The sequence below is a fragment of the Anomaloglossus baeobatrachus genome, chromosome 3, assembly GCF_048569485.1.
Source record: "Anomaloglossus baeobatrachus isolate aAnoBae1 chromosome 3, aAnoBae1.hap1, whole genome shotgun sequence".
Taxonomy (NCBI): Eukaryota; Metazoa; Chordata; class Amphibia; order Anura; family Aromobatidae; genus Anomaloglossus; species Anomaloglossus baeobatrachus.
The window spans coordinates 54549541-54575776 of record NC_134355.1 but is presented as its reverse complement, the minus strand read 5'-3'; the positions used below and the strand labels follow the sequence as shown (position 1 = coordinate 54575776).

General features: G+C 50.8%; 1 protein-coding gene across 1 annotated transcript in view; it reads left to right on the top strand.

Annotated features, from left to right (window-relative positions):
- LRPPRC (leucine rich pentatricopeptide repeat containing) overlaps positions 1–26236 on the top strand; it is a 334390-nt gene that overhangs the window by 53454 nt on the left and 254700 nt on the right. Inside the window, exons 8-11 of the mRNA XM_075339187.1 lie at positions 6007–6142; positions 11294–11448; positions 19604–19709; positions 25953–26060. Of these exons, the coding sequence (XP_075195302.1) occupies positions 6007–6142; positions 11294–11448; positions 19604–19709; positions 25953–26060 (505 nt within the window). The remainder of the gene's footprint in view (positions 1–6006; positions 6143–11293; positions 11449–19603; positions 19710–25952; positions 26061–26236) is intronic.

Sequence of the window (26236 nt, the reverse complement as noted above, 5' to 3'; positions counted from 1 at the left end):
GGTTGCCATAACTTCTCCCAGGAGAGTCTCTGATTTGGCTGCGCTCTTCTCGGAGTCACCTTTTTTAGTTTTTCATCAAGACAAGGTGGTTCTCTGTCCGACTCCGGACTTTCTTCCTAAGGTGGTCTCTCCCTTCCACCTTAACCAGGACATTACCTTACCTTCCTTCTGTCCGGCCCCTGTTCATCGCTTTGAAAAAGCGCTGCATACTCTAGATCTGGTGCGTGCTCTCTGGATCTGTGTGTCTCGCACCGCTGCGATTAGGCGGTGCACCTCTCTTTTTGTGCTAACCAGAGGTCGGCGCAAAGGCCTCCCTGCTTCTAAGCCGACCTTGGCCCGTTGGATTCGGTCGACCATTTCGGACGCCTACCAGAGTACTCAGGTGCCTCCCCCGCCGGGGATCAAAGCACACTCGACCAGAGCTGTCGGTGCCTCTTGAGCTTTCAGGCACCAGGCTACAGCTCAACAAGTCTGTCAGGCTGCCACTTGGACTAGCCTGCATACCTTCTCGAAGCACTACCAAGTGCATGCTCATGCTTCGGCAGATGCGAGCTTGGGCAGACGCATCCTTCAGGCGGCTCTCGCCCATTTGTGAAGTTAGGTTCTGCCTACTTCTTAGTTTTCTGTTTATTCCCACCCAGGGACTGCTTTGGAACGTCCCAAGGTCTGGGTCTCCCAAAGGAACGATAAAGAAAAAGAGAATTTTGTTTCCTTACCGTAAATTCTTTTTCTTATAGTTCCGTCTTGGGAGACCCAGCACCCTCCCTGTTGCCTGTTGGCAATTTCCTTGTTCCGCGTGTTATCACCGGCTGTTGTCGTGGACAGAGTCTCCGGTTGTTCTGGCTCTTGCTCTGTTCTACTTGTGGGTGGCTATTCTCCTTCAGCTTTTGCACTAAACTGTCTGGGACTGGCTCACCAGGGGGTGTATAAGCTCAGAGGGAGGATCTACACTTTTAGGTGTAGTACTTTGTGTGTCCTCCGGAGGCAGAAGCTAAACACCCAAGGTCTGGGTCGCCCAAGACGGAACTATAAGAAAAAGAATTTACGGTAAGTAAACAAAATTCTCTTTTTTTATGTTATACACAGCGACCTGGGCTCTTATAAACAGTATTCTAGAACGCTGTATATAAGAGCTCACTGGTGGTGGCCGCAGCTTATAGGGGCCAAATCTGGTCACAGGTTCCCTTTAAACAACAGATCTTGGAATAATAATTCCACAATTCATGTTTGAAAAAAAATAATAATGTTCCTGTGCTGAGAACCTTACATATGTGTCCCAGCTATGTACTGTGTAATGGCCGTGTCCGACCATACAGGGACATGATCTGATCATACCACAGCTCCTGGGCTGGGGAGGAAGTAAAAGAGTATACATACATAACGGAAAACAGTTTTAATTATTTCAGTAATTCTTTCTTTGAGGTAAAACATTTTTTCTTTATCGTTCCTATGGGAGACCCAGACATTGGGGTGTATAACTTCTGCCTCCGGAGGACACACAAAGTGCTACACTAAAAAGTGTAGCTCCTCCCTCTGAGCATATACACCCCCTGGATAACCAGATCTAGCCAGTTCATTGCTTTGTGTTCAGGAGGCATACATCCACACATGCATTCTCATCTGATTTTTCATTCTTGGAAAGATTTTGAAGAAAAGCGGGTTCAAGTCTGGACTCCCGGCATGTCCCTTCTCACCCCACTGTGTCGGCGGTGTTGTTAAGGTTGATTCCAAGGCTGGAGCCTTACATGCCACGCTCCTTCACCATCCCTCGGGCTCTGGCTTGAAGTGGGAGCCAGCACGGTTCTCCATGCTTTGCAGGAGACCGGTCTCTATCCGCAGCCCTTCAGGATCCTGCTGGACGGAGCACTCATCCCCAGGGACATGGCCCTGCGTCTCAGCAAGCTAAGTACCTGAGACGTTTATGTTCTGGGGGTCCCTGTACTTTTATTATGTGGGTAGAGTGTGCTGAGTGTTTTTTGTGACATTTCCGGCGGGTTCTCTGGCTGTCGCCTGAGAACCGCGCCGATGGTGCCTGAGCGCCGGCCGCACCGCTCAAATTTAGGCCCCGGCTTCGCCGGAGGCCTACTTTCGGTTTCCCTGCCCTCGCATGTCATTCATGCAGAGGGACAGTGTGGCTCCGCCCAGCGGCCGTTCTGCACAGGGGAGAGACACTACTCACTGGGTACATGTCTCCTCCCTTGTAAGTCTCTTTGGCCCTCCAGATCCCGCTCTCAGGGTTGGCCCCGCCCCCTCTCCTCGCTTCGGCGCCATTTTATCAGCGTTTTCTCTGCAATCAGCACTGGCTGCAGCATCCCTGCTGAGGTGCTTGGGGGTCCGGGCTTTGAGATCTGGAGGGCACACAACACCGCTCCAGCGGTCTGGTAAGCCACAACCTCTGGTTGTGGGTCTCCGTATATACTCTCTGGGGGTCACTCTGGCAAGAGCCCCCACTTCAGCAGCATGTCTCACACGAGGAGCAAGGCTCCAAAGCTATATTCAGTATGCACTGAATGTAAGCTCGTGCTACCTGAACCGAGCACATATCCACATTGTGATGCCTGCTCTGTCCTGACAATGCCTCAGCCTGGAATCGCCCCCCCCCAGTGGTCTCTTCGGCTGCTCCGGCTCCTGTGGCTGAACCCCCGGCTTGGGTAGAATACTTCTCTGTCAATCTCCCAGTCTTTTGCCGACTCCATGGGACAGCTGTCCCGGACTTTGCTGAACATGCATCAGCCCCCTTCACAGGGTGCCTCTGCTGCTAGGGCTCTCTCAGCGGAGCTCACAGAGGATTAATCATCTGGTCCCAGACCCCGTCCTTCTAAAAGGAGACGCAGGGTCCCCTCTCCTTCCTCGTCCCGCGGCTCTGATTCACGAGCTGACTCGCAGGACGAGGAGGATGCCTTTACTGGGGGCTCGGAGGCTACCTCCATGTGCCCCATTGATCTGTCCGAAAGTGACTCAGATATTAGTGATTTGATTGCGTCCATTAATTCTGTACTGGACCTCAATCCGCCAGTATCAGAGGAGCAACCCTCTCTGGCAGAAAAGCACCAGTTTACCTTGCCTAAGAGGACAAGGAGTGTGTTCTTTAACCACTCCAGTTTTCAGGCCACTGTGACCAAGCCTAGGGCCTGTCCTGACAAACGCTTTCCAAAGCGTGGTTCTGATGACCGTTTTCCCTTTCCACCTGAGGTGGTCAAGGAGTGGGCTCATTCACCAAAGGTAGACCCTCCGGTGTCTAGACTCTCAGCCCGGACCGTTGTATCAGTGGCTGATGGCACCTCTCTTAAGGATTCCACTGACCGCCAGGTTGACCTTCTGGCCAAATCTGTATATGAGGCGGCAGGGGCCTCGTTCTCCCCATCTTTTGCAGCAGTGTGGGCTCTCAAAGCCATCTCTGCTTCTCTAGAGGAGATGCATTCCCTCACCAGGAAATCTATGCCCGAAATGGTTGCCTTAACTTCCCAAGCTTCAGCTTTTTCATCCTATGCCATGTCTGCCATGCTGGAGGATTCTCACCGCACTGCGGTGGCTTCGGCTGATTCCCTCGCTATCCGCAGGATCTTGTGGCTTCGAGAGTGGAAGGCAGATGCTTCTTCAAAGAAGTACCTTGCTGGGCTCCCTTTTGCTGTATCCAGACTATTCGGTGAACAACTGGATGAAATTATTAAGGAAGCTACTGGCGGGAAGAGTACTTCCATGCCACAAACTAAAACCAGGAAACCTGCCCAGGGTAGGAACCAGTCGAGGTTTCGTTCCTTTCGTTCCTCCAACTGGTCGTCCTCTAAGCCCTCGGCCTCGTCCACTAACTCAGCCAAGGACCAAAAATCCAACTGGCGCACAAAGGCGCGTCCACAGAAGACCGCAGGAGGTGCTGCCACTAAGGCAGCCTCCTCTTGACTATCTGTCCGCGCCAGCAACGTCCTTAGTCGGTGGCAGGCTCTCCCACTTTGGCGACGTGTGGTTTCAACACGTCTCCGATCCGTGGGTGCGGGATATCATCTCCCACGGCTACAGGATAGAATTCTCTTCCAGCCCGCCAAACAGATTTTTTCTGTCAACTCCCCCCTGCTCCAAGGCCGCCGCCTTCTCTCAGGCCGTGGCATCCTTGCAGGCCAACGGAGTAATTGTACCGGTTCCCGCCCGGGAACGGTTCAGAGGTTTCTACTCAAATCTCTTCCTAGTCCCCAAAAAGGACGGTTCCTTCCGGCCCATCCTGGATCTTAGGCTTCTCAACAAGCATGTTCAGGTGTGGCATTTTCGCATGGAATCTCTGCGATCAGTCATTGCCTCAATGACCCAAGGAGAGTTCCTGGCATCCATCGACATCAGAGATGCCTATCTGCATGTGCCAATTGCAGTTTCACACCAGCGTTGGCTACGTTTTGCAATCGGAGAGGAACATTTCCAATTCGTGGCTCTCCCCTTCGGGTTAGCCACGGCCCCTCGAGTATTCACCAAGGTCATGGCAGCAGTGGTTGCGGTTCTGCACCTCCAGGGGTTGGCAGTGATTCCTTACCTGGACGACCTTCTAGTCAAGGCTTCATCCAGCGCAGACTGTCAGCGGAGTGTCTCGCCACTCTAGCCCAATTCGGGTGGCTTGTCAATCTGCCCAAATCCACTCTGACTCCGACCCAGAGGCTCACGTACCTAGGGATGCAGTTCGAGACTCTGCCGGCACTTGTGAAGTTGCCCTTAGTCAAACAGCAGTCCCTCCATCTGGCGGTGCGCTCTCTGCTGAGGCTCCGCCGTCATTCCATCAGGCACCTAATGCAGGTGCTGGGTCAGATGGTGGCGTCAATGGAGGCTGTTCCCTTTGCCCAGTTCCATCTGCGTCCTCTGCAGCTGGATATTCTCCGCTGTTGGGACAAGCGGACTTCTTTCTTGCACAGGCTAGTGGCTCTGTCGCCACAGACCAGGGGCTCCCTTCAGTGGTGACTTCGGCCCCTCTCTCTGTCTCAGGGGCGCTCTTTCCTTTTTAATAAATTGGTTGGAAGCCGCTCTAAAAATGAGCATGTTACTACTTTTAAAGGGAACCTGTCAGGTCCAATGTGCACTCAGGACCACGAGCAGTTTTGGGTGTATATTGCTAATCCCTGCCTAACAGTCCCTGTATGTAGTAGCATAGATAAAGGGATCTGTAGAAAAAGTATTTCTAAAGATCTTTCATCGTTTGCTTATGAATGCAGGGACTAGTCCCCTGGGCGATAGTTCCCCGGCCAGTCACCCCCATTAGCCTGTTAGTCGGCCCCTGTGGGCGTGCTGTCATGCTAATGATTACGCAGCGTCACAGGATGATCTCACTCACCTCTCCACCGTCATTGCGTCCAACAGGGGATTATGGCTCAGTGCACATGATCCCGGAGTTTTAGTCATGCGCACTACTTCAGATTGAAGCCAGGATGCGTACACCCGGCTTCATAGTGCACATGACCCAAACTCCATGGTCATGCGCACTGAGCCGAAATCCCCCGTCGGATGTGATGGCGGCGGAGAGGTGAGTGACATCATCCTGTGACACTGCGCATTCATTAGCATGACAGCATGCCCACAGGGGTGTACTAACATGCTAATGGGACCGACGGGCCGGGGAAGTAACACCCACCGGACTAGTCCCCTCCCTCGCTCATTAGCATACGATAAAAGATCTTAAGAAATACTTTTTCTAAGGATCCCTTTATCTATGCTAGTGTATACAGGGACAGTTAGGTAGGGATTAGCAATATACACCCCGAACTGCTCGTGGCTCTGGCTGCATACCGGACCTGACAGGTTCCCTTTAAGTGCTTCACGCTTCTTGCCCTGAGAGAAGGGACAAAAGACTGAACGTGTGCACAACTCTCGTTTGACATTGCTGTGAATTAAATAAATAAATAAATGTTTTTCTTTCCTTTCTGGATTATATATGGAGATGTTGCCTTTATGTTGGGGAATTTTGCTTTTTTTTTTTTTATGTACGTTGATGGTACATGCTCTAATTTCCCACTTGCTTTCCTTTATTTACAGATATTGAATGATGGTGAAGTGAATGTGCCGCAGAAGCAATTAACGTCCGTTATACTGGCCCTGGCGAAGTCTGGCTACTCTCAGTATGTTCCTGATATACTTGAGCACATGCCAAATTGTTTAACTTTTTCACAAGGTAATGCCACTCCTATTTCTAATTTCAGTGCCATATAAATCCTGTACTACCATACTCAGCCTCTTTTGACTGCCTCTTTTGTTTTGCTTCCTAAAAATGGTCTTCATTAAAGAGGACCAACCACCAGAATTTTCCTATATAAACTAAAGCCGGTGCTATACTGGGGCTATCATGCTGATTCTATACATACCTTTAGTTGTGAGATCGGATGTATACTTTCTGAAATATAGGCAAGTAAAGTTTGTGAAATGCAATGTTATTTGATTGATAGATGCTGCAGAATATCTAATAGGTGGGCTGGGTTTTTATACTTATTCCTGCCTTTTATTTGCTGCCTGTCCTTCATCCTCTTGTCTCTGTTATTACAGGGAAGAGGAGACTGTGGAGGAAGAGCACAATACGGTCTTAGGCTATGTGCGCACTAGACCGTTTTTCCCGCGGATTTACCCGCGGATTTGCCCCGGAAATTTCTTGAGAAATGTCTGCAATCTTTGTGCAGACATTTCCCATGAAATTCAATGAGAAAAAAAAATAGCTGTGCGCACTGTGCGGATTTTTCTCAAGAAAATTTCTTGAGAAAATTTTCTCGAGAAACTTTCTTGAGAAAATGTGCATGTCCATTAATTTCCGCAGGTACCTGCGGTATTCCGGGGGTATTCCGCAGGTAGCAATGATGTGCGGTATACCACCGGAATAGCCGCGATTTACCTGCGGTAATGCCCATCGCTGCCTGCGGTTTTGCAGGAAGCGATGTCATTATGCCAGGAAGAGGAGCAGAGGAAACACACGTCGCACTCCCTGGACGCCGCACAGAAGCACTTCCGTGCGACCTCCAGGTGTCTGTGCAGTGTGTGTCCTGCTCCGGCCTCGCGGCTGCTTGCACTGCAGGGTGTCAGTGTCTGCCCGCAGTGTCAGCAGCCTGTCACGCGGCAGCGCAGGCAGACACGGACATCCTGCAGTGCTGGGAGCCGCGGGGATGACGATCGCTGCTGTCAGGAGGTGAGATCATTACCTGCTGTGACGATCTCCTGCCTCCTGACGTCAGCGCTGTCACTGCTGTCTAGGGCCGACTCGCGAGCGGCCCGAGACTGTCACTAGCGGTGACGTCACGGGCTCTCGCGATAAGTCAGTGACAGCGCTGACGTCAGCAGTACAGGAGATGATCACAGAAGGTAATGATCTCATCTATGCTCCTGATGGCAGCGCTCGTCATCCCCTGCAGTGACCTGAGCTGACCTATTGATGTTAGCTCAGGTCACTGCATTGCTCTCCCAGCCAATGGGGAACATTCTGTTTTTCATTGACTGGGACAGCGACTATGGTATGGATCGCCGTGCCCCCCCCCCCTTATTGGATTACGCCGGACGTGGAATTGATTGTGCTCTTTTCAATAAATTGGTTAAAGAGGGAATGTTTTGGGGAGTGTTTTTTCAAATAAAACTTTTTTTGTTGTCTATTTTTTAATTATTACTGACTGGGTTGGTGATGTCGGGTATCTGATAGACGCCTGACCTCACCAACCCCAGGGCTTGATGCCAGGTGACATTACACATCTGGCATCAACCCCATATATTACCCCGTTTGCCAACGCACCAGGGCGCGGGATGAGCTGGGGCAAAGCGCCAGGATTGGCACGTCTAATGGATGCGCCACTTCTGGGGCGGCTGCGGCCTGCTATTTTTAGGCTGGGGAGTGTCCAATAACAGTGGACCTCCCTAGTCTGAGAATATCAGACCCCAGCTGTCCGCTTTACCTTGGCTGGTGATCCAATATGGGGGGGACCCCACGTTTTTTGTTTTAAATTATTTATATAATTTAAAATAACAGCGTGGGGTGCCCACTGTTTTGGATTATCAGCCAAGGTGAAGCTGCCAGCGGTGGTCTGCAGGCTGCAGCCGTCTGCTTTACCCTAGCTGGCTACAAAAAATGGGGGGACCTCACGTCATTTTTTTTTAATTATTTATTTATTTTATGGCTAAATACAAGGCTAAGCACCCTTTAGGCTACTTTCACACATCCGGCTTGAGCTCTGCGGCTCAATCCGGCTGTGCAAGCTATGCAACGGATGCGGTGAAAACACCGCATCCTTTGCATAGGTTTTTCCTTTGCGGCCAGTCCGGTTTTTGCCGCTTGCGGCATGCTACTGAGCATGCGCAGTGGCAAAAACCGCATGCGGCGGCCGGATGCGGTTATTGCCGCATCGCGCCGCATCCGGCCGCCATAGGCATGTATTGAAAAATGTGCCGCATCGGCCGAATGCGGCGCGATGCGGTTTTTTTTGCCGCACGAAAAAACGTGCCAGGCAACGTTCCATCCGGCCGCCGCATCGGCTACATCTGCCGCATGCGGCAAAAAACGGACGGAACGCAAGGCCATGCGGCACAATGCGGCACTAATTAAAGTCTATGCAGGAAAATCGCAACCGGCAGCAAAAAAAACCGGTTGCGATTTTCATGCAAAGTGCCGGATTGTGCCGCATAGCAAAAACCGGAGGTGTGAAAGTAGCCTAAGTGCCACATGAAAGTCACTAAAGGGTGCCAGCTTAGAAAATGCAGGGAGGTGGAACATTATATAGGTTTTTCTCATCTATCTATCTATCTATCTATCTATCTATCTATCTATCTATCTATCTATCTATCTATCCATCTATCCCTCTATCTATCTATTCATCTATCTATCTATCTATTCATCTATCTATCTATCTATTCATCTATCTATCCCTCTATCTATCTATCTATTCATCTATCCATCTTTCCCTCTATCCATTATCTGTCTATCGATTATCTTTATTATTTATTGCAGGGACAAACCTGCGGTAAATCCGCGGTAAATCCGCGGCAAATTCGCGGCAAATCCGCGGCAAAAACGCATGCGGATTTGATGCGGATTTTTTCCGCAGGTCCGGAAATCTTTCACTGGCAGAAGTTTCTCAAGAAATTTTCTTGAGAAACTTCACATTTCTAGTGCGCACATAGCCTTATCTGGTATAACAGTAGATAATATAAGTGGATGCACTCACCTATAAAGGTGGCTTTACACACTGCAACATCGCAAACGACATCGCTGTAACGTCACCGGTTTTGTGACGTTATAGCGACCTCCCCAGCGACATTGCAGTGTGTGAAACACATCAGCGACCTGGCCTCCGCTGTGAAGTTGCTGATCGCTACAAATCGTTCAGGACCATTCTTTGGTCCTTTGTTTCCCGCTGTGCAGCATGATCGCTAGAAAGTCTCGGTGTGTAAATGGGACTTAAATGTGCAGGCAGCAGGAGCCGGCTTCTGCGGACACTGGTAACCACGGTAAACATCGGGTAACCAAGAAGCCCTGTCCTTGGTTACCCGATATTTACCTTCGTTACCAGCCTCCGCCGCTCTCACTGTCAGTGCCGGCTCCTGTTCTGTGCACATGTAGCTGCAGCACACATCGGGTAATTAACCCCATGCGTGCTGTAACTAGGAGAGCAGAGAGCCAGCGCTAAGCAGTGTGCGCTGCTCCCTGCTCTCTGCACGTGTAGCTACAGCACACATCGGGTAATTAACCCGATGTGTACTGTAACTAGGAGAGCAGGGAGCCAGCGCTAAGCAGTGTGCGCTGCTCGCTGCTGTCTGCACGTGTAGCTGCGTGCGCTGGTAACCAAGGTAAATATCGGGTTGGTTACCCAATATTTACCTTAGTTACCAAGCGCAGCATCGCTTCAGTGCGTCGCTGCTGGCTGGGAGCTGGTCACTGGTTGCTGGTGACCGCTCACCAGCAACCCGTGTAGCGACGCTCCAGCGATCCCTGCCAGGTCAGGTTGCTGGTGGGATCGCTGAAGCGTCTGACTGTGTGACCTCTCACCAGAAACCTCCTAGCAACTTACCAGCGATCCCTATCAGGTTGTATCGTTGTTGGGATCGCTGGTAAGTTGTTTAGTGTAAAGGGGCCCTAAGGGTTGTGAAAGTCACAACTCCTATGAAAACGTAGTGGTAGGGTGAGTAGCTGCAGCCCCGCAGGATAGGAATCAAAGTGGATGTGGAAAGACTGGTCTCATGCCACGCTTATCACCAATCAAGAAGCAGATTTTTTTTAATCCATGTCCTTTTATTACAAAAGCATAATAAAGGTCTACGCGTTTCAAGGGTCTCAGCCCTCATCCTCAGGACAATTCTGAAATGGCAGGATAATCATTATCATTATCCTTTCATTTCAAAATTGTCCTGAGGATGAGGGCTGAGACCCTTGAAACGCGTAGACCTTTATTATGTTTTGGAATAAAGGACATGGATTAAAAACATCTGCTTCTTAAATGGTGATAAGCGTGGCATGAGACAAGTCTTTCCACATCCACTTTGATCTGTTATTACAGGGGGGAGGAAGGACAGACAGGAAGACAAAGGCAGGAATAATTAGCAAAACCTGACCCGCCTATTAGATATTCTGCAGCTGCTATCAATCAAATAACAGTGCACTTCACAAACTTTACTTGCCTCTATTTCAGAAACTATACAACCAATCTCGCAACTAAAGGTATGTATAGAATCAGCATGATAGCGCCAGTATAGCACTGGCTTTAGTTTATATATGAAATATATCCTGGTGGGTGGTCCTCTTTAATCTACTGTTTTGTTGCTGTAGAGTCTGTGCAACTCCTTCACATGCCTGGCTGTTCTGCTGCTTATTACATAGATTCAGTAGAACACTATTTGCTTCTTTCTGTGTTAAGAGATTGAAGTGAGGTTTTTACGGGGCAGATTAAAGGGTGGAGAAGAGGGGGAAGGCCTCTTATCGGGAGGGGGGGTGGGGGAACAGATCATGTAGGCTTTATTTAAGGAGGAAAGGATGTGCCATGTGAAATGCAGAAGACAGGGAACAAGTAGAGTGTAAAACAGCACTCATACCAAAGTCTTCATAGAGAAGAAGAGGATGTAATGATCTGCTCCTCAGTATCAGTGTATAGAAGTGAAAGAAGGAATCCCTTTATGAACTGTAGTATACTATTGATACGTGAATGCTAGAAAATACAGCAGCATCCAGGACAGACCGTATTCAGGCATGAATTACTAGGGCAGGGGGAAAGCGAACTGCATTTTTAAGTCTTTTGTACTATGTTGACGCTAATGTTCAGGTATCTTTTTTTTTTTTTTTTTTTTTTTTTTTTTAATTGTGTAGATATAATAAATCTCTGCCTGGCACTATTGACTCAAGGCTATGAAGATGCCGCTCTGAAGGTAGCACAACAGCTAAATGCATGGAAACCCACAGACGCCAATGCCGATAGTCAGCCTGGCGACTTCTTCCTCCGTCACTGTGTTAACTTAAAAATGGTACGTTCTATGTTTACCGGCAGGACATTGGGTAAATGGGTATAATATATAGTGTGTAATTTTTCGAAATTGTAAATGTGAAAAAAGTATAAATCATATTTCTGCATTGTTAAAATCTTATATCTGCCCTTCCTCGGCTCACCTTTTTACTTTACCCTCCCCCCCCCATTTCATCTCCCCCATTCTCATATTTTCTAAAGCTTCTTTTCTTCCTCATTTTTACTTAGCTCTTTCTTTCTATTTTGTCTAAATTTAGAAACCAATTTAAGTCTTTGGTATTTTCTTTGTCGCTCCATTGGGAGACCCAGACAATTGGGTGTATAGCTTCTGCCTCCGGAGACCACACAAAGTATTACACTTTAAAAAGTGTAACCCCTCCCCTCTGCCTATACACCCTCCCGTGCATCACGGGCTCCTCAGTTTTATGCTTTGTGTTGAAGGAGGCACACATTCACTCAAGCTCCACATTTTAGTCAGCAGCAGCTGCTGATTGTATCGGATGGAAGAAAAGAGGGCCCCAGGGCCCCCGGCATGCTCCCTTCTCACCCCACTAAGTCGGCGGTGCTGTTAAGGTTGAGGTACCCATTGCGGGTACAGAGGCTGGAGCCACATGCCGTTTTCCTTCCCCATCCCTTAGAGGCTCTGGTAGAAGTGGGATCCTAACCGGTCATCCATTCACTGGGATCGGGCTCCTTCCGCAGCCCCTGTGGGAATCTGACGGACAGGAGACTTGATATCATCAGGGACAGGGCCCTGCATCTAAAGGTACTCTGGGTCCCCATGGGGATGGTGCATGGAGCGCTTGTGTCACACACGCTGCAGCGGCTGCTGTTTTTTTTGTGACGACCGGGACTTCCGCGCCGACCGGGCCTGTTTGCCGGCCGCGGTATTAAATTTAGTCCCCGGCTTCATGCGGCCTAGTACCATAACTCCCGCCCCCGGGCCTGCCAGTCAGGGGTAAGGGCGGGACGGTCGACCTGACGTCGACAGTGAGGGCTGGAGCATACTTTAGGTGTCCTCCTCCCCCCTCACTGATCACTGTGGGGCACCAGATTCCCGCACTTTATTAGTCGCCGCCCACGGCTCCCTCCTCCCCTGAGAGCGCCGGCAGCCATTTTTACAATCATTCTGCCGGTGGAGGATTTCTGGAACGAGCTCTGCAGCTCTGGGAGGCCCAAGGCAGGGAATCTGGTGGACACACAACCGCTGTGGGCGCTCGGTAAGCCACATCGGTCACCCGGTGCTGGTCCCCCTAGGGTGCCGAAGTGTATATATATATATATATATATATATATATATATATATATATATATATATATATATATATATATATATATATATATATATATATATATATATATATATATATATATATATATATATATATATATATAAATAATTTGTATACATTTTCTCGGTTCGGCCGCATTGTTTTGCTTTGGCTATATACCCTCAGTGATCACTCTCCTAGGAGACAACAGCATGTCGTTCACAAGGAGCAAGGGTGCCAAGACACAGGGTTATTTTGCAACCTGTACCTCTTGTGCGGCTATGTTACCTGCAGGTTCCACCTACCCTCACTGTGAGCAATGCTCGGCCCCTGTTGCACTCGCTCAGCCGGAGTCTCGGGCACTGGTGGGACCCTCGGCTCAGGCAGAACCGCCGGCCCCCCCTGTCCAGGTGGCAGGGACAGAGTTTGCAGTTTTGGCTGAGAAACTCTCTGAGTCGCTTTCACATTCCATGGCTCAGTCTATGGATAAATGGTCTGCTAAGATACTAGAAGCCTTGCAGTCCAGATCGGTCCTTACACAGGCCCCGGGCACTGTGGGATCATCGCCCCCAGGCCCCTCTCTGTCTGCGCCGCAGCGTGCTCCTGGGGTGGCATCTAGGTCGCACGGGGAGGACTCTGGCACGGACCGCAGTCCCAGACCGGCTAAGCGGGCTCGCTGGGAATCTTCCCCGACTTCATCACACTGTTCGGGGTCTCAGCTTGAGGACTCTCTGGAGGATGAAGCGGATGTCGCAGCTCAGGGCTCTGACCCTGACGTTGCTCTCAATCTTGATACACCTGAAGGGGACGCCATAGTAAATGACCTTATAGCGTCCATCAACCAGGTGCTAGATCTTTCTCCCCCAACTCCACCTAGAGAGGAGTCGGATTCGCAGCAGGAGAAACACCAGTTTAGGTTTCCCAAACGTACACGGAGTGCGTTTTTCGATCACTCTAACTTCAGAGATGCTGTCCAGAAGCACAGAGCATTTCCGGACAAGCGCTTTACTAAGTGCCTTATTGACACACGTTACCCCTTCCCCTCTGACGTAGTTAAGGGTTGGGCCCAATGTCCCAAGGTGGATCCTCCAGTCTCTAGACTGGCGGCTAGATCTGTAGTATCAGTGGCTGATGGCTCTTCGCTCAAGGATGCCACTGACAGGCAGATAGAGCTCCTGATGAAATCCATCTATGAAGCCACAGGCGCGTCTTTTGCACCGGCCTTTGCAGCCGTGTGGGCACTCCAAGCTATCTCAGCTTGTCTGTCTGAGATTAATGCGGTCACACGTACCTCTGCTCCGCAAGTTGCGTCTTTGACTTCTCAGGCGTCGGTATTTTCATCCTACGCCATGAATGCCGTCCTGGACTCTGCTAGCCGTACAGCGGTAGCGTCCGCCAATTCGGTGGCAGTCCGCAGGGCCATGTGGCTACGCGAATGGAAGGCAGACTCTGCTTCCAAGAAGTTCTTAACCGGTTTGCCATTTTCTGGCGACCGATTGTTTGGCGAGCGATTGGATGAAATTATTAAGCAATCCAAGGGAAAGGACTCATCCTTACCCCAGTCCAAACCAAGCAGACCTCAGCAACGGAAAATTCAATCGAGGTTTCGGTCCTTTCGGCCCTCAGCCAGGTCCCAATCCTCCTCGTCCAACAGGCCACAGAAGGGCCAGAGGAACTCTTATGCATGGCGGTCTAAGTCACATCCTCCAAAGACCGCCGGAGGCACTGTCTCCAAGGCGGCCTCCTCATGACTTTCGGCCTCCCCAAACCGCATCCTCGGTCGGTGGCAGGCTCTCCCGCTTTTGCGACGCCTGGTGGCCACATGTCCAAGACCGATGGGTGAGAGACATTCTGTCTCACGGTTACAGGATAGAGTTCAGCTCTCGTCCTCCGACTCGATTCTTCAGAACATCTCCGCCCCCCGAGCGAGCCGATGCACTTTTTCAGGCGGTGAACACTCTGAAGACAGAAGGAGTTGTGATCCCCGTCCCCCTTCAGGAACGTGGTCGCGGTTTTTACTCCAACTTGTTCGTGGTGCCAAAAAAGGACGGATCATTCCGTCCCGTTCTGGACCTCAAACTGCTCAACAGACACGTGAGAACCAGATGGTTTCGGATGGAATCTCTCCGCTCAGTCATCGCTTCGATGTCCCAAGGAGACTTCCTAGCATCAATCGACATCAGGGATGCTTATCTCCATGTGCCGATCGCACCAGAGCATCAACGCTTCCTGCGTTTCGCCATCAGGGACGAACACCTTCAGTTTGTGGCACTGCCTTTCGGCCTGGCGACAGCCCCACGGGTCTTCACCAAGGTCATAGCATCCGTTGTGGCGGTCCTACACTCTCAGGGCCACTCTGTGATCCCTTACTTAGACGATCTCCTAGTCAAGGCACCCTCCCGGGTGGAATGTCAACACAGCCTGACCGTCGCTCTGGAGACTCTCCAGAGGTTCGGGTGGATCATCAATTTCCCAAAGTCAAAATTGACACCGACCCAATCACTGACTTACCTCGGGATGGAGTTTCATACTCTCTCAGCGATAGTCAAGCTACCGCTGGACAAACAGCGTTCGCTGCAGACAGGGGTGCACTCTCTTCTTCAGGGCCAGTCCCACCCCTTGAGGCGCCTCATGCACTTCCTGGGGAAGATGGTGGCAGCAATGGAGGCAGTCCCCTTTGCGCAGTTTCATCTGCGTCCACTCCAATGGGACATTCTCCGCAAATGGGACAGGAGGTCGACGTCCCTAGACAGGAACGTCTCTTTCCCTGGCAGCCAAAACCTCTCTTCAGTGGTGGCTTCGTCCCACTTCTCTGTCGAAGGGAAAATCCTTCCTGCCCCCATCCTGGGCTGTGGTCACGACGGACGCGAGCCTGTCAGGGTGGGGAGCGGTTTTTCTCCACCACAGGGCTCAGGGAACCTGGACTCCGACAGAGTCCTCCCTTCAGATCAATGTTCTGGAGATAAGGGCAGTGTATCTAGCCCTAAAGGCGTTCCATCGGTGGCTGGAGGGCAGGCAGATCCGCATACAGTCGGACAATGCCACGGCGGTCGCGTACATCAACCACCAGGGCGGCACGCGCAGCAGTCAAGCCTTCCAGGAAGTTCGGCGGATTCTGCTGTGGGCGGAGGCCACAGCCTCCACCATCTCCGCAGTTCACATCCCGGGCGTAGAAAACTGGGAAGCAGACTTCCTCAGTCGCCAGGGCATGGACGCAGGGGAATGGTCTCTTCACCCGGACATGTTTCGAGAGATCTGTTGCCGCTGGGGAACGCCGGACGTCGATCTCATGGCGTCTCGGCACAACAACAAAGTCCCAGCATTCATGGCACGGTCTCAAGATCACAGAGCCCTGGCGGCGGACGCATTAGTTCAGGATTGGTCGCAGTTTCGACTTCCCTATGTGTTTCCTCCTCTGGCGATGCTGCCCAGAGTGTTACGCAAGATCAGGTCCGACTGCCGCCGCGCCATCCTCGTCGCTCCAGACTGGCCGAGGAGGTCGTGGTACCCGGATCTGTGGCACCTCACAGTGGGTCAACCGTGGGCACTCCCAGACCGTCCAGACTTGCTGTCTCAAGGGCCATTTTTCCATCTGAATTCTGCGGCCCTCAACCTGACTGTGTGGCCATTGAGTCCTGGCTCCTAGCGTCCTCAGGGTTATCTCAAGATGTCGTTGCCACTATGAGACAGGCCAGGAAACCAACGTCCGCCAAGATCTATCACAGGGCTTGGAGGATATTCTTATCCTGGTGCTCTGATAAGGGTTTTACCCCCTGGCCGTTTGCCTTACCCACTTTTCTTTCCTTCCTTCAATCCGGAATGGACAAGGGTTTGTCTCTCGGCTCTCTCAAGGGACAAGTATCGGCGCTTTCCGTGTTTTTTCAAAAGCGTCTAGCCAGGCTTCCGCAGGTCCGCACGTTCCTGCAGGGAGTTTGCCACATAGTCCCACCTTACAAGCGGCCGCTGGAACCCTGGGATCTTAACAGGGTGCTAAGGGCTCTTCAGAAACCACCTTTCGAGCCGCTACGGGATATCTCTTTATCACGTCTTTCGCAGAAGGGGCTTTTCTAGTGGCAATTACATCGCTCCGTAGAGTGTCGGAGCTAGCAGCGTTGTCATGCAAAGCCCCCTTCCTGGTTTTTCACCAGGATAAGGTGGTTCTGCGTCCGGTCCCGGAATTTCTCCCTAAGGTGGTATCCCCTTTTCATCTCAATCAGGATATCTCCTTACCTTCATTTTGCCCTCATCCAGTTCACCAATGTGAAAAGGATTTGCACTTGTTAGATCTAGTGAGAGCACTCCGGCTCTACGTGTCTCGCACGGCGCCCCTGCGCCGTTCTGATGCGCTCTTTGTCCTTGTCGCTGGCCAGCGTAAGGGGTCGCAGGCTTCCAAGTCAACCTTGGCTCGGTGGATCAAGGAACAGATTCTTGAAGCCTACCGTTCTTCTGGGCTTCCGATTCCTTCAGGGCTGAAAGCCCATTCTACCAGAGCCGTAGGTGCGTCCTGGGCATTGCGGCACCGGGCTACGGCTCAGCAGGTGTGTCAGGCAGCTACCTGGTCTAGTCTGCACACTTTCACGAAACACTATCAGGTGCATACCTATGCTTCGGCAGGATCCAATTCAAACTGCTTGTTCTCGCCCACAAAGCTCTCCACAGTGCAGCACCCCCCTACATCTCCACCCTCCTCTCTGTCTATCAGTCCACCCGTTCTCTACGCTCTGCAAGCGACTTTCGACTAACATCCACACTAATTCGAACCTCCCACTCCCGGATCCAAGACTTCTTCCGAGCTGCACCAACCCTCTGGAACGCTCTACCCCAAGAAGTTAGGACAAATCACAACTTACTCAGCTTCAGACGCACCCTAAAGACGCATCTTTTTAGGGCGGCCTATCACACTCCCTAATCAGATTCGATTCACATAGTCCCTCTACAACCTCTCACAACATAGCTCCACATCAAACTCCATGGCACCCAAAGGCATCTCAAGGCTCGGGCCCACTGGTCCAGGAAACCATTATCCAGCCCCATTTCCGTGAGATGGTTGGATTGTCATTGTAAATAAGCACTTGAACCTTGCCTCTCCCCCCATCTCATTGTAGATTGTAAGCTCTCACGAGCAGGGTTGTATTTTTTTTCCCCTCTAAATATTGTATTTCTATAACTGTTACTTGTTTGTATATGATCCTCCTGAATTGTAAAGCGCTACGGAATATGTTGGCGCTATAGAAATAAAGATTATTATTATTATTAGGTAGGCGAGTCCTTCAGGCGGCGGTTGCCCACCTGTAAGAGGGGGCCGTTTTCGGCTCCTTTTTATCGAGGTATTCTTTTACCCACCCAGGGACTGCTTTTGGACGTCCCAATTGTCTGGGTCTCCCAATGGAGCGACAAAGAAGGGAATTTTGTTTACTTACCGTAAATTCCTTTTCTTCTAGCTCCTATTGGGAGACCCAGCACCCGCCCCTGTTCCCTTCGGGCTGTTGTTTTTTTGTGTACACATGTTGTTCATGTTGAATTGTTCCTTTGGTTCATGGTTTTCAGTTCTCCGAACATCCTTCGGATTGAATTTACCTTAGACCAATTTAAAAGTTTCCTCCTTCCTGCTTTTGCACCAAAACTGAGGAGCCCGTGATGCACGGGAAGGTGTATAGGCAGAGGGGAGGGGTTACACTTTTTAAAGTGTAATACTTTGTGTGGCCTCCGGAGGCAGAAGCTATACACCCAATTGTCTGGGTCTCCCAATAGGAGCTAGAAGAAAAGGAATTTACGGTAAGTAAACAAAATTCCCTTCTTTTTATTGCTAAGGCCTCATAGCCCCAGTTTGCTTGCTTTCTCTCGCTCTTTCTCCAATACCTTCTTTTCCTGTTTTTATCTTGATTTCCTTCCACACTTTCTATTTTGCTTTTCCTTCTCCACACTTTCTCTTTGGGTTTCCCTTTTTTCCATGCTGTCCCTTGGGGTTTCCCCTTTTTTCCATGCTGTCCCTTGGGGTTTTCCCTTTTTTTTCATGCTGTCTATTTGGTTTCCCTTTTCCACACTTTCTCTGGAGGTTTTCCTTCCATTGTGCTTTATATTGAAGTTTGTTTTTTCCTTCCCTCTTCCATGCTTTCTCCTGGGGTTTCCCTCTTCCATGCTTTCTCCTGGGGTTGCCCTCCTCCACGCTTTCTCGTAGGGTTTTACGCTCCTTCACGCTTTCTCGTGGGGTTTTACCCTCCTTCACGCTTTCTCGTCGGGTTTTACACTTCTTCACACTTTCTCGTCGGGTTTTACACTTCTTCACGCTTTCTCGTCGGGTTTTACACTTCTTCACGCTTTCTCGGGGGGTTTTACCCTCCTTCACGCTTTCTCGTGGGGTTTTACGCTCCTTCACGCTTTCTCGTGGGGTTTTACGCTCCTTCACGCTTTCTCGTGGGCTTTTACCCCCCTTCACGCTTTCTTGTGGGGTTTTACCCTTCTTCCTCCTTCTTCGTGGGGGTTTTACGCTCCTTCACGCTTTCTCATGGGGTTTTACCCTCTTTCACGCTTTCTCGTGTGGCTTCCCCCTCCTTCCATCTTTCTCTTGAGGTTTGCCTTGTCCTTGCTGTGTCTTGGGGTTTCCTTCTTTCATGCTTTCTCTTGGGGTTTCATTGCTCTACGTTTTGTCTTTGGTTTTCCCTCTTCCATACTTTCTCTTGAGGTTTTCCTTCGATCTCACCTTCTCTTGGGATTTCTATTCTCCATGCTTTGTCATAAGGTTTTCCTTCCTCCATGCTTTCTCTTTGTGGTTTTCCCGCTTCCACACTTTCTCTTGGTATTTCTTTTCTCCACACTCTCACTTTTCTTCAGCCTTAAAATTCCGTTATTTATTTAATATTATTTTGGTATCTTTTTTTCTTTTAGCCGGTCGGTGTCCTGAAGAAGTGTGCGGAGCAGCTACAGGCAGCAGAAATGCACAATCAGCCCATGGAGTTCATGTTACAATATGCTTTGAGAAACTCTGATTCAGGTACTTTGTGTTATCACTGCATCCTCATTCACTGATGAATTTAAAGTGTGATTCTTGTTTTCTTTTTCGCTCCTAATTGGGAGACCCAGACAATTGGGTGTATAGCTATTGCCTCTGGAGGCCACACAAAGTATTACACTCAAAAGTGTAAGGCCCCTCCCCTTCTGGCTATACACCCCCAGTGGGATCACTGGCTCACCAGTTTTGTGCTTTGTGCGAAGGAGGCAACACATCCACGCATAGCTCCACTTTTTAGTCAGCAGCAGCTGCTGACTATGTCGGATGGAAGAAAAGAGGGCCCATACTAAGGGCCCCCAGCATGCTCCCTTCTCACCCCACTGTATGTCGGAGGTGTTTGTAAGGTTGAGGTACCCATTGCGGGTACGGCGGCAGGAGCCCACATGCTGATTCCTTCCCCATCCCTTTTTACAGGGCTCTGGGTGAAGTGGGATTTACCGGTCTCCAGGCACTGAGACCGTGCTCCATCTACAGCCCCTGGAGAAGATGCTGGATGGAGCGGAGTACATCAGGGACATGGCCCTGCTTCCTCAAGGTACTCTGTGTCCCCGTGCATTTGGCGCTCACACCGCAGCATGCTGGGTGTTGTAGTGCGCCGGGGGACATCAGCGCTGCGGCGCCTGTGCCATGGCCTCATTCAGCTTCGCTGAAGCAGGCTCACTTATGGGAATTGGTCGCGCCGGCCGCTGGGACTGCGGCGCGGCTGGCACTTGTAGTGCGCCAGGGACTTCAGCGCGGCCTGCGCTTTTACGGCGGCCGCGCTGATAACTAGAGTCCCCGGCTTTTGCGGCCTGCTTCCGTTCGTTCCCGCCCCCAGACCTGCCAGTCAGGAGAGGGGCGGGACGCTGGCCACTTCTAGGAATCGGTCGCGCCGGCCGCTGGGACTGCGGCGCGGCTGGCACTTGTGGTGCGCCGGGGACTTCAGCGCGGCCCGCGCTTTTACGGCGGCCGCGCTGTTAACTCGAGTCCCCGGCTTCTGGGCCTAATCTCCCTTCGTTACCGCCCACAGCCCTGACAGTCAGGGTAGGGGCGTGACGCTGCATAGAGCAGAGCTGAGAGCTGGAGTATGTTTTGCATACTCCACCCCTCTCACTGTGTGCACTGTGAATCCGGATTCCCGCACTTTCTCAGGCACGCCCACAGCTTCCTTCTCTACAAGGACGCCGGCAGCCATTAGTGTCAGTTTCTGTACGATACAGAGACAAGTGTGGAAGACCCTGGCATTCTGATAGTCACACAATCGCTGCAACAGGCGTTAAGCAGCACCTGTGGTGCTAACCCCACTAGTGCAGAAGTGCACTTATAGATATGCTTGTACTATATATGTTGCACTGTTTGGTCGCACGTTGTATATACCCTCCTGGATTATGCGGAGGAGTTATCAGCATATTCTCTGTGTAAAACAAAGGTGCAGAACCACATGTTTTTCTATGCAGCTGGTACAGCATGTACGGCTATACGGCCGGCAGGTTACATAGACTCCCATTGTATGCACTAATGGCCAGGGGATGAGGACGGTGTCTGCAGTATTTACTGACAGTTTTTCTGAGACTATGGCTATGATACTAGAAGCCTAGCAGTCCGGACATGTCTCTCACAATATGGGCACTGTTGAATCATTGATCCATGGCCCCCCTCAGTGTGAACAACTAACAGCTCCGGGAATGTCACACGCATCCCAGAGTCACGGCTTTGCACGGACGTCAGTCCCAGACAGCCTAAGCGGGCTCACTATGAGCGGCCTCGGTTTCATCAGGGTCCTACCAGAGGACTCTCTGTGTAATGAGGCGGAAGTAGCGGCTCAGGATTCTGATCCTGAGACCGCTCTCAATCTGGATACACCTGATCGTGACGCCATAGTAAATAATCTTATAGCGTCCATCTATAGAATGTTGGTTATTTCTCACAGCTCCTCCAGTGGAGGAGTCAGCTTCACGTATTTTTCTGGACCACTCTGCCTTCAGAGAGGCAGTCCAGGAACACCACGCTTATCCAGATATGCGCTTCTCCAAACGGCTTAGGATACACGTTATCCCTGTCCCCCGACTTGGTCAAGGACTGGACCCAGTGTCCCAAGCGGCATCCTCCAATCTCCAGGCTTGTAGCTAGTTCCATAGTTGCAGTGGGAGATGGAACTGCACTCAAAGATGCCACTGACAGACAGATGGATCTCTGGTCGAAATCCATCTATGAGGCTGTCGGCGCACCGTTGGCTCCGGCATTCTCTCCCTTGGGGCACTCCAAGCTATTTCAGCTTGTCTTACACAGATTGACACGGTTACACGTACATCTGTGCCGCAGGTGGCATCCTTAACCTCTCAAATGTCTGCATTTGTTTCTTACGCGATTCAGGTTGTCCTGGACTCTGCGAACCGTGCGGCGGTAGCCTCCGCTACTCCGGGTTTTTAAGCAGAGCCTGGTCTGCTCGTTAAGTGAATGGAAGGCAGATTCTGCTTCCAAAAACGGTTGCTTAACCAGTTGCCTTTTTCTGCTGACCGACTGTTTGGTGACCGTTGGATGTAACCATTAAACAGTCCAGGGGTAAGGATTCATCCTTTCCTCAGCCCGGACACAACAAACCCCAACAGAGCAAGAGGCAGTCGGGGTTTCGGCCTTTTCGAGGCTCGGGCAGGTCCCATTTTTCCTCGTCCAATGTGGACTCAAAAGGATCAGAGGAGCTCAGATTCTTAGCGGGCTCAGTCACGCCCAAAAAAGCGACAGTCTGACAACCCGCTTCCAAGGCGGCTTCCTCATGACTTGCGGCCTCGGTCGGTAGCAGGCTCTCCCGCCTTGGCGATATTTAGCTGCCATAGGTCAATGACCATTGGGTGTGAGGCATTCTGTCTCACGGGTACAGGATAGAGCTCACTTCTCGTCCTCCAACTCGATTCTTCAGAATTTCTCCACCTCCCGGCCGAGCCGCTGCTCTTCTGCAAACAGGGTGCACTCTATAGGCAGAAAGAGTGATGACCCCCGTTCCTCTTCAGGAACAAGGTCACGGTTTTTACCCCAAATTCTTTGCGGTACCTATAACAACGGGCCGTTCCGTCCCGTTCTGGATCTAAAAATGCTCAGCAAGCTCGTGGACACCAGGCGGTTCCGGATGGAATCCCTCCGCCATGTCATCGCCTCAAGGTCCCAAGGATATTTCTTAGCATCATTAGGCATCAAGGATGCTTATCCACACGTGCCGATTGATCCAGAGCACTAGCGTTTCTACGCTTCGTTATAGGAGACGAACACCTTCTGTTCGTAGCTCTACCTTCCGGCTAGCGACAGTCCCACTGGTCTTCGCCAAGGTCAGGGCAGCAGTAGTCACAGTCCTGCACTCTCAGGGTCACTCTGTGATCCCGTATTTAGACGATCTACTTGTCAAGGCACTCTCTTAGGAAACATGCCAACACTGCCCGAACGTTGCGCTGGAGACTCTCTAGAGTTTTGGGTGGATCATCAACTTTTTAAAGTCAGATCCGACCCCGACCCTATCGATAACATATCTAGGCATAGAGTTTCTTACTCTCTCAGCGATAGTGAAGCTTCCGCTAGACAAACAGCATTCACTACGGGCTGCAAGCTCTTCTTTAAGAACCAGTCGCACACATTGAGACGCCTCATGCACTTCCTACGTAAGATGGTAGCAATGGAGGCAGTTCCTTTCGCGCAGTTTTACTGCGTCCACTACAATGGGACATTCTCCGCCAATGGGACGGGGAGTCGACCTCCCTCAACAGAGTCGTCTTTCTTTCTCAGGCGGCCAAGGAATCTCTACGGTGGTGGCTTCTTCCCACCTCTTGGTCAAAAAGAAGGTCCTTCCTATCCCCATCCTGGGCGATAGTTACGACAGACGCGAGTCTATCAGGGTGGGGAGCAGTTTTTCTCCACTACAGCGCTCAGGGTACGTGGACTCAGCAAGAGTCCACCCTTCAGATCAATGTTCTTGAACACAGAGCAGTGTATCTTGCCCTACAAACCTTCCAACAGCAGCTGGAAAGCAAGCATATCCGACTTCAGTCGGACAGCTCCACAGCGGTGGCATACATCAACCACCAAGGAAGAATGCGCAACCGGCAAGCCTTCCAGGAAGTCCGGCAGATTCTGATGTGGGTGGAAGACACGGCATCCACCATATCCACAGTTCACATCCCAGGTGTGGAAAACTAGGAAGCTGACTTCCTAAGTCGCTGGGGTGTGGCCGAAAGAGTATGGTCTCCTCACCCGGACGGGTTTCAGGAGATCTGGCGCCGCTGACAGAGGCCGGACGTCGATCTAATGGCGTCACGGCACAACAACAATGTGCCAGCTTCATGGCACGGTTTCACAATCATCGAGCTCTGGCGGCAGACGCCTTAGTTCAGCATTAGTCGCAGTTCCAGCTACCTTAGGTGCCACCTCTGGCATTGTTGCCCAGAGTGCTGCGCTAGATCAAGACCGACTGCGGCCGCGCCATCCTCGTCGCTACAGATTGGCCGAGGATGTTGTGGTACTCGGTTCTGTGGTGCCTCACGGTAGGCTAACCGGGGGCACTACCAGACCAATCAGACTGGCTGTCTCAAGGGCCATTCTTCCATTTGAATTCTACGGCCCTCAACCGGATGGTGTGGCATTGAGTCCTGGAACCTAGTGTCGTCAGGATTACCTCAGGACGTGGTTGCCACCATGAGACAGGCTAGCATACCAACGTCCGCCAAGATTGACCACAGGACGTGGAAGATATTCTTATCTCGGTGCTCGGCGCAGGGTGTTTCTCCCTGGCCGGTTGCATCGTCTATGTTTCCTTCCTTCCTGCAATCTAGGTGGGAAAATGGGTTGTCGCTCAGTTCCCTTTAGGGACAAGTCTCAGCGCTATCTGTATTTTTTCAGAAACGACGACTTCCTCAGGTACGCACGTTCCTACGGGGAGTTTGTCTTCTCAGCACTCCGTACAAGCGGCCGTTAGAGCCATGAGATCTGAACAAGGTTCTAATTGCTCTCCAGATGCCGCCTTTCGAGCCTTTGAATGATGTCTCCCTTCCCGCTTTTCACGGGAAGTGGCCTTCTAGTAACGGTCTCGTCTCTTAGGAGAGTTTCCGAGCTAGCAACGCTCTCATACAAACTCCCTTCCTGGTCATTCACCAGGACAGGGTAGTTCTGCGTCCGGTTCCGGAATTTCTCCCTAAGGTGGTATCCCACTTTCATATCAATCAGGATATCACCTCACCTTCTTTGTGTCCTCGTCCAGTCCATCAATTTCAGAAAGATTTGCATCTGTTGGTTCTGGTGAGAGCACTCAGGTTCTACTTCCCGCATGGCGCTCCTGCGCCACCCGGATGCACTCTTTGTCCTTGTCGCTGGTCGGCGTAAACAGTCGCAAGCTTCCAAATCCACCCTGGCTCGGGGGATCGAGGAACCAATTCTTGAAACCTACAGTTCTACTGGGCTTCTGGTTCTCTCAAGGCTGAAGGCCCATTCTACCAGAGCCGTGGGTGCATCCTGGACATTACGGCACCAGGCTACGGCTCAGCAGGTGTGTCAGGCACCTACCTGATTGGGTCTGCATACTTTTACCAAGCATTTTCAGGTGCATACCTACGCTTCGGCAGACGCCAGCCTAGGTAGATAAGTCCTTCAGGCGGCAATTGCCCACCTGTAGGAAAGGGCTGTTTGACGGCCCTATCACGAGGTATTCTTTTACCCACCCAGGGACTGCTTTTGGACGTCCCAATTGTCTGGGTCTCCCAATTAGGAGCGAAAAAGAAGAAGGGAATTTTGTTTACTTACCGTAAATTCCTTTTCTTCTAGCTCCAATTGGGAGACCCAGCACCCGCCCTGTTTTCTCGGGGTTTTTCTGTTTTTTCGGGTACACATGTTGTTCATGTGGTATGGTTCAGTTCTCCGATGTTTCCTCGGATTGAATTGGTCTTTAAACCAGTTATTGGCTTTCCTCCTTCTTGCTTTGGCACTAAAACTGGTGAGCCAGTGATCCCACTGGGGGTGTATAGCCAGAAGGGGAGGGGCCTTACACTTTTGAGTGTAATACTTTGTGTGGCCTCCAGAGGCAATAGCTATACACCCAATTGTCTGGGTCTCCCAATTGGAGCTAGAAGAAAAGGAATTTACGGTAAGTAAACAAAATTCCCTTCTCTTAGTTAAAAAAAAAAAAGAAAATAAAAAAATTGATATCTGTATAGTTTGCTAGCTTTCATTCATCGGGAAACTTATTTCTGTTTTGTTGGATTCCTTCCTTAGACTTGTCAGAAGAGCTCATGAAGACTATGAAGGATGAAGGCATACCGCTTAGATCTCGCTTCTTTCGGCCCATACTTAACAATTTGCGCAACAGGAACGACCTGCAAGGTTTGCACTTAGCTTTATTATACTCTCTCGCCGTACATTTGACATATTAGATAAAAGGAACAATTTACAACCCTCACAGAAGTGTGAAGATGGTTCTTCTCATTGTACATTAACTACATGGTAATTGCTTCTACGCAGTGCCTATACTAAGTTGATTATGGTGGCACATAATGTTA